This window comes from Physeter macrocephalus, unplaced genomic scaffold (genome assembly GCF_002837175.3).
Source record: "Physeter macrocephalus isolate SW-GA unplaced genomic scaffold, ASM283717v5 random_1, whole genome shotgun sequence".
NCBI lineage: Eukaryota > Metazoa > Chordata > Mammalia > Artiodactyla > Physeteridae > Physeter > Physeter macrocephalus.
In genome coordinates, this window is record NW_021145287.1 from 342,967 (window position 1) to 354,723 (window position 11,757).

Here is an 11,757-nt window from a genome sequence, read left to right on the forward strand (position 1 = left end):
CCTGAACCTAGTGTGGCCTCTGTGAAAGCCTTCCTGAAAATGCTCCATCCCCACAGCTACTGGGCCCTACCGGGCTCTCACTAGGCTGGGACACCCCCCCCCCCCCCCGCCCAACTCCCACCCCCTTAGCTGCCTGCTTCCATCCACCGGCTGGTATCTAGGGATTTCCACAGGCATCCTCGGACTGCAAGCTCCCGGATGGCACTGTATTCATCCAACTCTGTATCACCAACGTCCAGCCTGAAATGACCAGCAAAGAGTGTGCTGTTTGCTGAAAGAAGGCAAATCTCTGGCCAGCTTGGCAATGAATTTATTAGAGTAGAAAAAGCAATAGTCTAAATGCTTCAATTATTTACTAAAAACTGAGCCTTTTGACCGGAGAGCAGCCAGCCTGCTCTCCCCCTGACCCTCCAAACAACTCGCCCTACTACTAAGGCACTTGAGAAAAGGGGGAACAGAGCAGTCTCAGAGAGAACCTCCCTGGATCCTGGAGAGGGCCAGTGCTATCCCACCAGTTCCCTTCAACCACAGCCCAGCAAGGAAAGAGCTGGCAGAGCCCTCTGCAGGGTAGGAAGGCCAGCCCCTCAAATGCTGGTGGTTAGGCACAAAGAATGCCAGCACCACACAGGGGCTGGGAACAGGGGCATTATTTTGGCTCAAGGTGTAAATGAACCCACGATTTGAGGAAGACACTTGGTAATAAGGCTTTGTGGCCTCCAAAGGTCATAGCTCCAGCGTGTCCCTCTCTCTAGGAGAGTACTAGAAGCTGGAGGGTGGGGTTGAGGGACCCCAGAATTCCCTAAAGAGACTGGAGCTGAATATCAGGATAACGGAAGGAAGAGTTTGAGTTTTCCCAGCTCTCCCCTTTCCAGAGAAGTTAATGCTTCTGCTTAAGCACCTCCAAAAAGAGAGAGAGAGAGATAGATACTGCCAATAGAAGAATAAAATGCACCGCCCTCCCCAGGAAGACATCACCCAAAGTAGGGGGCAGCTGGAGAACACCCCCCCCCCCGCCCCAGAATCCGTAAGTGCTTGCTTTGGGAGGGCTTCCATCCCTTGCAACCCAGTGCTCTGGGCAGGGCAGGTCCCCGCCCTTTAGGAGCTGATCTGACTCAGAAGGGCTGAGAAGTCCATGTCCGCAATGGAGGAGAAGTCTTCATCCCCTGAGAGGAGGCCGTTGGTGAGGCCAGAGGCTCCCAGGGGAGTGGGAGCTGGGTCAGGGGGCCTCTGGGACCCCGTCACCAGACGAGTTATAGCCTCAGGGTACTCCATCAGCATGGGCTCTGCCGTATGGGGGGCCATGGTTACACCCTGGTTCAGGAGCTGCTGAAACTCAGAGTTGTCGACGGATGCCAGGTCTGTGAACACGGCTGGATCTGTGCTATTGCCGAGCAGGGCCCCCAGGTCTTCATCAGCATCGAACTGCAGCTGCAGCAGGGCCTCTGTCAGTGTCCCTTCCCCAGCCGGGTTGGTCTTGGGGGCAGGTGGGGTCACAGCCTGAGCAAGGCCTGGGGCTAGGACTGGGCCAGGGGCTGGGGCCTGGGCCAGGGCCGATGCCATGGCTGGGGCAGGGGCTGGGGCCTGGGCCAGGACTAGGGCAGGGGCTGGTGCCAAGGCCGAGGTCTGGCTTGGGATCTGCCCAGAAGGAAAGACCATGGGGGAGAACTCCTCAAAGTTGATGGTGCTGAGAGATGGTGTAAAGGGATAGGGCTGGGGAGCTGGAAAGAGAAACAGAGGCAGGAGTCAGAGAAAGCCTCAGAGGCCCACCCCATCCTCTGGACCCCAGCTGCTGTCAAGACTGCTTAGGATCAGTCCTCCTCTGTGGCGTCACGGCCAGCACCCTAGCACCCTCCTCCTTAATCCAATCTGACCTCGCCTGTAAGGTCCAGTTCTAGCCTCAACTCCTTGGAGCCTTCCCTGTCTACCCTAGCCCCCAAAACTCTCACAGCCTTTCAGAGGAAGGGACGCTTTCAGAGCTGGCGAAACCTCATCTTACAGCTGAAAGACCAAGACCTAAGCAGGCCTGGGCCCAAGCAACACCCAGTAAGCACGGCTTCATCATTCTTCTTTGAGCCACACAGCAGCACATTCAGTTTGCTGTTTTGCTACTTTAGAGGTGATTTTTTTTGTTGCCCCACTTCAGTGGAGAGCTGAGGGCAGAGACTGTGCATTTTTGAAACTTCCGTATCTCAAGGTCTCCCACGTGGGGTTTAACTGGCATAGGGGTTCTCATCCCCAAGAGGTTGCTGGTTCCTGGGCCACACCTCCAGAGCCTCTGATTCCACAGGTCTGTTAGGGGCCCAGGAATCTGCATCTTCAACGCTTCCCTGATGGCTGTGACACAGGCAACTAGGCCTCAGGCCCTGAGAAACAGGAGCCCAACAGAGAGCAGGCTTCAGACGTCCGCTGCTGAGACTGAGTGCTCGTCTCCCTCCCAGAATGGGTCTAAACCATGCACTGAACAGATTTGAGCCTATAGTTCTGGTGGGGCAACCTAGAGGAACTCCTTACCTGGCTTGGGGACGGAAGCTGAGCTGCGGGAAGGCACAGCGATGCGCCGGGTCGGAGGCCGGTGGTCGGTGGGTCCTGTGAGGCAAAGGCTGGGTCAGTTCCTGGCGCCCAAGGTCCCCTTCCCCCGCCTTCTCTCTAATTCTCCCGCTGCCCCTCTTACCGTTGAAAGGGCTCTTCTTCATGATGCTCTTAAAGGTCTCATATGTCCTTTTGCGTTTCTCTTCAATCCGGTGACGATCATCTGGGAAAGTAATGGAGAAAAGCAGGTCTTACTCTCCCCAGCTGGACCCCCAAATCTCTCAAAGGACCCTTGGGAGGTAGGTGATGGGACAAACTTCCTGAAGACCCTTTCTCCAAAACTTCTCAGCCAATGAGAAGAGCTGTGTGACTCTGTGACACTCAACAATTCTAAGAATGGGAACTTCCCTGGCGGCGCAGTGGTTAAGAATCCGCCTGCCAATGCAGGGAACACGGGTTTGATCATCTCTGGTCCGGGAAGGTCCCACGAGCCGCGGAGTAACTAAGCCCGTGCGCCACAGCTACTGAGCCTGCGCTCTAGAGCCTGTGAGCCACAATTACTGAACCCGTGAGCCACAACTACTGAACCCGTGAGCCACAACCACTGAAGCCTGCGCGCCTAGAGCCTCTGCTCCACAACAAGAGAAGCCACTGCAATGAGAAGCCCACGCACCGCAACGAAGAGTAGCCCCAGCTCGCCACGACTAGAGAAAGCCTGCGCGGCAGCAACGAAGACCCAACGCAGCCTAAACAAAACAAAACAATTATAAGAATGCCATGGCTTTGTGAGAAGACCTCTGTTAGCTGAATCTGCCCTCTGAAGGCCACACGGGTACTGCCAAGTCAGGGGCACAGATGACATCCCTGTTCCCCTCCAGCCTTGATCAGGCCTAGCACTGTGCCCTCTGTGCTCTGGGGCAGCCCAGGCGCGACAGCCCAGCTTAAGACTTCAGCAGACTCTTAATCTTCTCTCTGATGGTTTCAGAGTTCGGTCTGGAGCTTTCAGAACTTTCTAACTACTGCTGCACTTGGATAACCCCAAAGAACTCGACGCCAACAGTCCAAAGCCAACCTCACCATCTCACCTCAAACACCTGGTTCCGGTTCTTTCTCCTTCTGTGTTCCCTCCCTACCTCTCTGCCCTGTCCCCAAACCTTGGACACATCCTCAGCATCTTCCTCTTTCTCCCTCCCTACCATTCACCCCCTAGACACATATTTACCAAGCACCTACTGCGTGCCAGGCTCCATTTGAGCCACTGGGATATGGCCCTGAGTAAGCAGACAAGGTTCCTGCTCCCAAAAGTTGACATCCTAATGACAGAGGGGCGAAGACACAACCAAATACAAGTGATAGGAGCTCTCAGGGAGAGGCACAGGGTGATGTAACACCACCAGAAGATCAAGGAATCTAGTTTGAAGGTGTCCAGCGAAGCACTGGTGTGAGCCCATCACGTGCAGATCTGGGGGCCAAGCATTCCAAGCAGAGGCAACAGCTAGAACACAGGTCCTGAGGGGGACTGGGCTTGGTGTGTGTTGTACACAAAGGGCCCGTGGGGCTGAGGGTCCCACAGGAGGCCAGCAGTAGGTGAGATCGTCTCGCTTTGCATTCCCTCTGCAAGGTTCATATGGCACCTTCTCTCCCAGGACGACCAAAACATCTTCCAAAATGGCCCCCCCACCCCGAGTCTCCCCATCTCAGATTCTCTGCACGCTGCTGCCAAAGCAAGCTTCCAGATCTGCTCACGTCACTTCTCTGCTCAGAAACCTTTGGTGGCTCCCCACTGCCTTAGGGTGCGACCGTGGATGAATGCCTAGAGTCCAACCTTCAAGGCCCTTCTGGGGCTTCCCTGGCGGTCCAGTGGTTAAGACTCTGCACCTCCACTGCAGGGGGCGAGGGTTCGATCCCTGGTCGGGGAACTAAGATCCCACATGCCACGTAGCGCAGCCAAAACCAAACCAAACCAAGCCAAACCAAACCAAACAAAGAAAACCAGCCCTCCTGCCGGGGCCTGCTCACCGCCGCCATCAGCTCCCACCACAAAGCTGTCCCCGAACGTGCTGTCCCGCGCACTCTCCACACCCGTGCCCTTCCAGGTGCTGCTCCGCCTGCCCAGCAAATGCACTTCTGGGTCTTTCTCCAACTTAAATGGCAACTCCTCCAGGCAGCTGGCTCCAGCTCCCACGGTATTTTGCACACACCTCCATTTTGCACGTTACCCTGTGACTTAAGGCTCTGTTTTGCATGTGTGTCTTCCTCATGTGACTGAGCTTCCAAAGAGCAGGGAACATGTCTTATTCATCTTTGTATTCAGATTACCTGGCACAGGCCCTGGCACCAAGTGGACACTCAGTGATTATTTGTGGAATGAACTGATGGCCGTTTTGGGGGTTACTTTCTAGACTCTATTAGACAGTTCCCAGGGCAGGAAACACTCTCAGGCTGGATGACGGACTTTGAGTAAAGGATCACTCTGGCTGTTCCTATTTGATCAGATGCCTGAAAGCCTTGACCAAACCATGGCTGTGTGGTAGTGATAAGAGAGATCCGGTGCGGCAACAGGACCCTGGAGCCAGACGGCCTGGATTCAAATGAGGTCTGGGTCTGCCGGCTCACTGAGTATGTGACCTCAGGCAGGTTAGATGCTCACTCCCACCTCAAAAGGTTCATTAGAGAATAAAATCAGGTAATTCGCTGATATGCCTGGAATAGGGCCATGCCTGTAAGAAGAGCTCAGTAAGTCTTGGGTATCGTTACTATTAAACGAGGCAAGAAAGGTAATCTGATTACTGTGTAAATCCCCGCCCGACTCCAGCTTCTGACCCTCACCTACAGCTGCCACATCCGGGCCTGGCCTCACTCCCACTGGCTGGAGCCCAACAGCCCTGCTGCTACCCTCCCCAGCTGGGCACCTGTGTCTGGCAAGTACTGGAATTCCATGGGCTCGCTGAGCTCCCGATCAGAAGGCCGCCGCAGCTGCATGGAGACGCGCACGGGGGCCTGCAGGCTGGAGTCCGCGTAGGGGGGCGTCCGGAACACGATGGCCACTTGCCGGTGCACATCAGCTTGTGAAAAGGAGCCTCGAGCCTCCCAGCCTGGTCCCGTGAAATACACCTCGATATCCTCTGCCAGAGACGGGGAGGCTTTGTGGGTCACCGTGCTCAGCTCACCCAGCCGGCCGCCCCCTACAATTGCTGCTACTTATCTCTGGACGTGCATCGCCCTACTGTCCCCAAGGTATTGGGGGAGTGTCTACACCAGTTCCCTGACACTCACCATGTATTGGGGGAGTGTCTACACCAGTTCCCTGACACTCACCATGTCTGCTCGCCTGCCCTTCACCTCCTGATCCAAAGAGTACAGCCCTCCTCCCAGGTACGTACCTTTCTGCACCTTGTCACACAGCAGGAAGATCTCATCGCCCCCAAGGCAGCTCCCAGAGTTCCGATTCACTCGGCAGATCTTGAGCTCGGCAGTGTTGGGGGCGCCTGAGGGTGTGGGAATAAGGAAGGAAGCCCTGAACCACCAGAGGTCTCCTGGGCTGACCTGCAGGAAATGCAAGGCTCCTGCCCAGCCCAGAGCCAAGGGTGTCTAGAGCTTGCTGACTGTACCTCTGCAGCCAAGGTTCGACCATTCCCACTGGCTCCTCACCCCAACCAATTCAGCAACTATTTATCCACCAGCACCTACTCTGTCCCCAGCTCTGTTCTAGGCCTGAAGAATATAACCACGCACAAAACCTAAACGTCTCTGCCGTCACGGAGCTCACAGTCCAATGGGAAGCAACGTGATCACAACTCCTCTTTCTCCACCTGCCCCAAGTCATCTTCAAGGCCCATGCAGACCCACCTTGGCAATGAACCCTTCCCTCCTGACCCCCCAGTTCATCCTGGTTTCCGGGCCTCGGGGCTCCAAAGGCCTTTTATTTTCACTCATCCTGCTGGCTACTTAATTAAAGACCGCAGTTGATCAATGTCGGCCCAATTCATCTGTGAACTTCCTGTGAGCTTTCATCATTGACTGATTACTCTCTAACATTATCTCATTTCTGGGAGTTTATTTCCTGGAGTCATTAGTACAGTCCTGGGCATACCACCCTCTCATCACGTACTGGAAATGCCTGTCTCCCATCTGACTCCCTGCCAGCCTGGAAGCTGCACCCCGAGGGCAGCTCTTGGTCTTCTTTGCCTCGTCTCTCCGGCCAGCACAGTGCTGGGCACAGAGGAGACGACGAATACGTGGCTGACCGGACGAAGCCAGAGCAACTTTTGCAGGCCCCCGTGCCGCCCCCACCTCCTCCTCACAGGTCCACCCCTCCTCCCTGCCTGCCGCTCCCTGGCCACTCACGGTTGTCAAAGATGGGATGAGAGAGGACGGGCGGCAAGCGTCGGGGCCTGCCTGCCGGGTCCCGCACCGTCACCTGGAAGCAGAGCCGCACGGCGTTCAGGTCGTAGTCCCCGCGCTGCTCTTCTACGGGAACTGCCAGGAGAACAGGCGGTCAGGCGAGCCTGCGCGGGGCTGGAGCGGGATGTGTGTGTGTGCAGGGGTGAGCTCTGGGCTGGGAGGGCTGTTTGAGGGCATGTGAAACGGGAGGAGCCCTAGAAGACGAGGAGGAGAAGGTTCTAGACCCATCACTGACTCCACCTGTGACCCTGGATGCCACGTGCCCTATGTCCCCTCTCCAGGTCTCTTTCCCCAGTGGTAAACAGCAAGATTCCATCTGTACTGTGGGTCTTGGCCAGCGAGGGACAGATGAGGGGAAGGTGGCCTCAGGGGGCGACAGAGGCTGGAGGTGCTCCAGGCAGGCCCAGGCCTTTGCCGCCGCCGCCCTCACCTTGGAAGGGGTTGTTGTTGGTCTGGATGCGCTGACTGATGGCCTGCTCCAGGTCCCGCTTCTTTACACACTGGATCCCCAGGTTCTGGAAGCTGAGGCCCCCCGGGCGTCAGTCCCACTGTCTCCAGAAGAGCACGGGCCCTCGTGCCTTGCACACTCTGCCCGTTCTCCCCCAGCCACTCGCCAGGTGAGCACTTCGTGCTTAAGCCCCCTGAATGGTCCCCAGCCATGCCACCGTGAGAGCCACTCCCTACTCTGGCTGACAAGGCCCTGTGCCCTGGCACCTGGCCCCAGCTGCAGCCCCTGCCGGCTCCCTACCCTCTGCCACAGGGGCTTCTTTCCCTTCTCCAAACACATGAAACTCGTTCCCACTTCAAAGGCTTTTGCACCTGTTCATTCTGCTGGGCATGTTCCTTCGGTGCTTCTCTGCTTTCCCACATTTAGGTCTTACCTGCGAGAGGCCCTTCTGACCTCCCAATCCAAAGGAATGAGACCGGCTCCTTTGCCTCCCCCACCTCGGGCTCTTCTTCCAAACTATTACTGCTTTATTTTCATCACTGAAATGATGACTCCCTAACAGTATCTTGTTTAGTTATTTGTATATTTATTTATGGCCTGCCTCTGTCAACTAGTATGTAAGCTTCAGGGGAGACTGGTGGTTCAGTGGTTTTCTTTCCCCCTACGAGAGATGTGACACTGAGGGACTCGCCCTTCCAGCCACAGGGGTTAGGGGTTCAGAGGTGAGCAGGGACCCATTCCTTTCCCATGGAGCTCACAAGGAGCTCCTCTCCGCTTGAGAGAGGAGACACAGACAATTTCAAGACAAAGGAGTCTGCTTGCAGAGCTGGGGACAGAGCAAGGAGTGAGGAATTCTGCCCTCCCTCCAGAAAGGAGTAACACTTTAACAGTTGGCTACACAACTGCCCCGCCTCTCCGCCTTCCGTCTCACCACCACCCATGACGAGCTCACCTGTGGATGCAGCGGTCCGGGCAGAGCTCAGCCTCATAGAAGCCATCCCGGCAGTCTTTCCCCACAAGCTCATGGGGGTGAGGCCGGTGAGGGGGGTCCTTGGTCACCAGGGAGATGCGGACTGTCCCTGGCCCTGTGTAGCCATTGATCTGTCCAAAGTACAGAGAGAACCCTAGAGGCTCAGAAATTCCAGACCCACCTCCCAGACACAGACTGTGTGGGCCTGAACGCAAGTCCCTCCCATACGGACTCTGCGTCCCCCACCCGGGCGCTGTACTGACCTTGATGGTGGGGTGGGTCTTGGTGGTATCTGTGCTCCTCTCGCCTGGGATACTGCCAGCTGAGCGGCCCTCACACTTGTAGCGAAAGCGCATGCCCCGCTGCTTGGGCTGCTCGATGATCTCCACGTAGGGGCCGGAGGCCTGGGCCGGCTCTGTGGGGGACACGCGGGCCAGCCCCCGTCAGATGGCTGACCCCATTGCCCCTGACCCTGGGGAGCTCGTCCCAACCCGCTGAGAAAGGGTGGCCCACTTACCCGCGGGGAAGATGAGGGGGAAGAGGTCTGAAAGGAGAGGGAGACAAGGGTCAGCACAAGCCCACATCCTGTCCTCACCAGGGAAGGCCTGCTTCCCCACAGCGAGGAGATGGAGCCAGGCCCCTTCCCAGGGACACGGAGTCGGGGCCTGCCACCTGGAACCTGCAGGGAAACTAAGGGGCAGGGGTAAAGGAGCCAGAAGCACCTGCTTCCTGAGGGAAGCCGAGGATGGGGGCCTCCCTCCACCTGGGGAAACTGAGTCAGGGTCTTTTCTATTTTCATAAGTTGAACCAAGGGAGGACACCCTCACCCCCCATCCCGAGAGGAAACTGAGTCAGATACATTCCCCCCCTAACGAGGAAACGAAGTCGGAACTGCCCTCCCGGACCCCGGGGGGAAACTGAGTCAGCGCTCCCCCCACACCCCACACCCAGAGGGAAAACTGAGCCAGACCCCCGAGCGCCCGCCCCGCCCCGCGCCACCATCCGGCCGGCCGCTCCCTGCGCAGCGCCCATCGGCGTAGGAAGGGTTGGAAGGCGACGCTTGGGCTCCCGCCGCGGTCCCGGCGGCCCCAGCGCCGCCACCCGGCGGGGTCAGAGGTCGCCCTCACCGTCCATGGCCGGGGTCCCGGGGGCGGGGCCGGGGTCGCAGCTGGGCCCGCGGCGCGCGCTACAGCAGAGCCATTCGCCAGAGGCGGAAATGCGCTGCGCGCGCCCGTCGCCGCGTCACTGCCGGGAATCCGACCGCGCCTGCGCGCTGGGTCGCTGCCGTCGTCGCCGCCGCCCCCCGCGGGGGTCAGCGGCTAGTGAGCGCCGCGCGGAGGACCGGGAGGCCGTGCGTGCTGGCGCTGTTGGGGACCCGGAGCCAGTGCGCGCTGCGCGGGGCACCGAGAGGCTGCTCGCTTGGGGGCCGCTCCCGGGGCTGGCGGGGCGGCTCGGCTCGGCTCGTCCCCGAGTTTGGGCCCCGCCTGGAGGGCGGGGCCGGCGATTACTCACAATGTTTTTAGGGGATTTCGGGGCCCCCTGCCTCCGATCCGAGGAGTTTGGTGATGTCATCACGAGCCGGGTCTGGAGCAAAGCCAGGGCTGCCGGGCTTCGTCCGCCCGCCCTGCGCAGGGAAGGGCTCGGGCCTGCTTTGCCCTCAAAGGCCAGGTGGCTGAACTCACGGTTTCCTAGTCGATAAAAGTGCTGCTCGGTGCTTCTCGGTGGTTGTTGCCGCGAAGCACTTTTTAATTTCCCGTCCTCCCCAATCTGGCCGCAACGAGGGGAAAGGGAAGTGCCCGGATCTCTCCACCTGGCAGTGCTTGGATCGTGGGCTTCGCGGAGCCTGCTGCACGCTAGCGTGGCCCGAGGCTCCGCGCCGCGTCCGCTCCCACAGGCGAGCCGGGCCCAGGCTCATCTGTTTAAGATCAGCCACCCTGCCGGCCCTCGGGGGCAATGGGAGGGCAGGGGGCACCCAGAGGTAAATCTCTGGAGCCTCGTCTCTGCAACCTGCCGCCTCTGTTTTAGAAGGTCCGGGACCCCCAGGGGCCGCTTGAACCCGCAGGGTCACCTCCCCCGCCTGTCTCCCCAGGGCTTCCTCCTGGGGTCCAGCCGTCTCCCAAGGCATTTCCACTAATTAAACGTCCTGTAACTCCTCGCCAGGGGTGCAGCGGTCCGGGCAGAGCTCAGCCTCCCCCAAGGCCAAGCCCAAGGCACGTTCGAGCGGGGTGAGGGTGGGCCTGGAGCACCGCGGCGACCCCCCACCCCCCCACCCCCCCGCCCAAGGCGGCTTCTTCATCCCAGAATGAGGATGCTCCATGGCAGGCGGCAGTCTTCCCCAGATGGAGGAAACCTTTTTATTTTCTCTGAGTTCGTTCTAAATTAGGGAATCATGTGGGAATTGGAAAAGATTGGAAATTCTGACTTTCTTTCCCAGGCTCTAAAAAAACAGGAAGAGAAAAGTGAAAACAGTTACCACCCCTCCCACTCATTTCAGTTTCTCATGTGGCTGCCCGGATTAGAAAAGTCACTTTACTTTCTATGAGGAGGCAGACGTCAGGACGACAGAATGGATTAATTATAATCCTTTTAAAATTATTTATTTATTTGTGGCTGAGCTGGGTCTTCCGTTGCTGCGCGGGCTTTCTCTAGTTGCGGCTAGCAGGGGCTACTCTTTGTAGCGGTGCTCAGGCTTCTCATTGCAGTGGCTTCTCTTGTTCTAGAGCACAGGCTCTAGGTGCGAGGCTTCAGTAGTTGCAGCACTTGGGCTCAGTAGTTGTGGCTCTTGGGCTCTAGAGCGCAGCCTCAGTAGTTGTGGCACACGGGCTCCAGGGCATGTGGGATCTTCCTGGATGAGGGCTCGAACCCTTGTCCCCTGCATTGGCAGGTGGATTCTTAACCACTGTGCCAACAGGGAAGCCCTATAACCTTTGATTAATGACACACAATGATCATTGATCCTGGCATGATCGTCTTTTAAAAATTTATACACGTATAACTTTTAACTTTTACATTAATATGTTGAATTCCAGTGTACCCACTGCAAAACTCAAGAGGCTGGATAGAACACCAACAGGACTTAACATCTACCCACGTGCTCCTCACCTGTTCATCCCCTCCTTATCCCCGTGTCTAGGGTGCCATCATCCAGAATTCTGTATTTGTTATTCCTTTGATTTTTCTAAAGAAAAAGAAAATTTAAGAAAAAAATTGTACTCACGTATACATGCCTACACAATGTCATGTTTGGTTTTGCTTAGTTTTGAACTTCCATGAAGAGAGCATCATGTTATTTGTTGTCCTTTGTTATTTGCATATTTCACTCAACACCTTACTAATATTTGTCTGTTTCATAGTTCATTCCGTTTTTTACTGCTGTATACTATTCTGTAAATGTACCACAGTGTTT

At 57.1% G+C, this 11,757-nt stretch overlaps 1 protein-coding gene across 4 annotated transcripts; it reads right to left on the minus strand.

The window, feature by feature from the left end:
- Positions 1 to 292: 292 nt before the first annotated feature.
- Positions 293 to 9,617, minus strand: RELA (RELA proto-oncogene, NF-kB subunit). Of its 4 annotated transcripts, XM_024133331.3 has the most exons (11): positions 9,479 to 9,617; positions 8,869 to 8,895; positions 8,615 to 8,766; positions 8,334 to 8,482; positions 7,364 to 7,455; positions 6,877 to 7,008; positions 5,913 to 6,017; positions 5,442 to 5,654; positions 2,672 to 2,752; positions 2,512 to 2,586; positions 293 to 1,718 (listed from the first exon to the last, which is right to left on the minus strand). In XM_024133331.3, the coding sequence occupies exons 1-11, from the start codon at positions 9,483 to 9,485 to the stop codon at positions 1,096 to 1,098; spliced, it is 1,656 nt and encodes a 551-aa protein (XP_023989099.1). In that variant the 5' UTR covers positions 9,486 to 9,617; the 3' UTR covers positions 293 to 1,095. The 4 variants fall into 4 exon arrangements, with proteins under 4 accessions (XP_023989099.1, XP_023989098.1, XP_054937957.1 ...); XM_024133330.3 differs by having other exon boundaries at positions 8,334 to 8,766; XM_055081982.1 differs by lacking the exon at positions 9,479 to 9,617 and adding an exon at positions 9,351 to 9,468 and having other exon boundaries at positions 8,334 to 8,766.
- Positions 9,618 to 11,757: the final 2,140 nt, after the last annotated feature.

Excerpts from the sequence above, each read along its gene's own strand:
- RELA (XM_024133330.3), bottom strand. Across the intron at positions 2,753-5,441 it reads CCAGTACTTGCCAGACACAG|ATGATCGTCACCGGATTGAA; the intron begins GTGCCCAGCTGG and ends TTACTTTCCCAG. Across the intron at positions 2,587-2,671 it reads GAAGAAGAGCCCTTTCAACG|GACCCACCGACCACCGGCCT; the intron begins GTAAGAGGGGCA and ends TTTGCCTCACAG.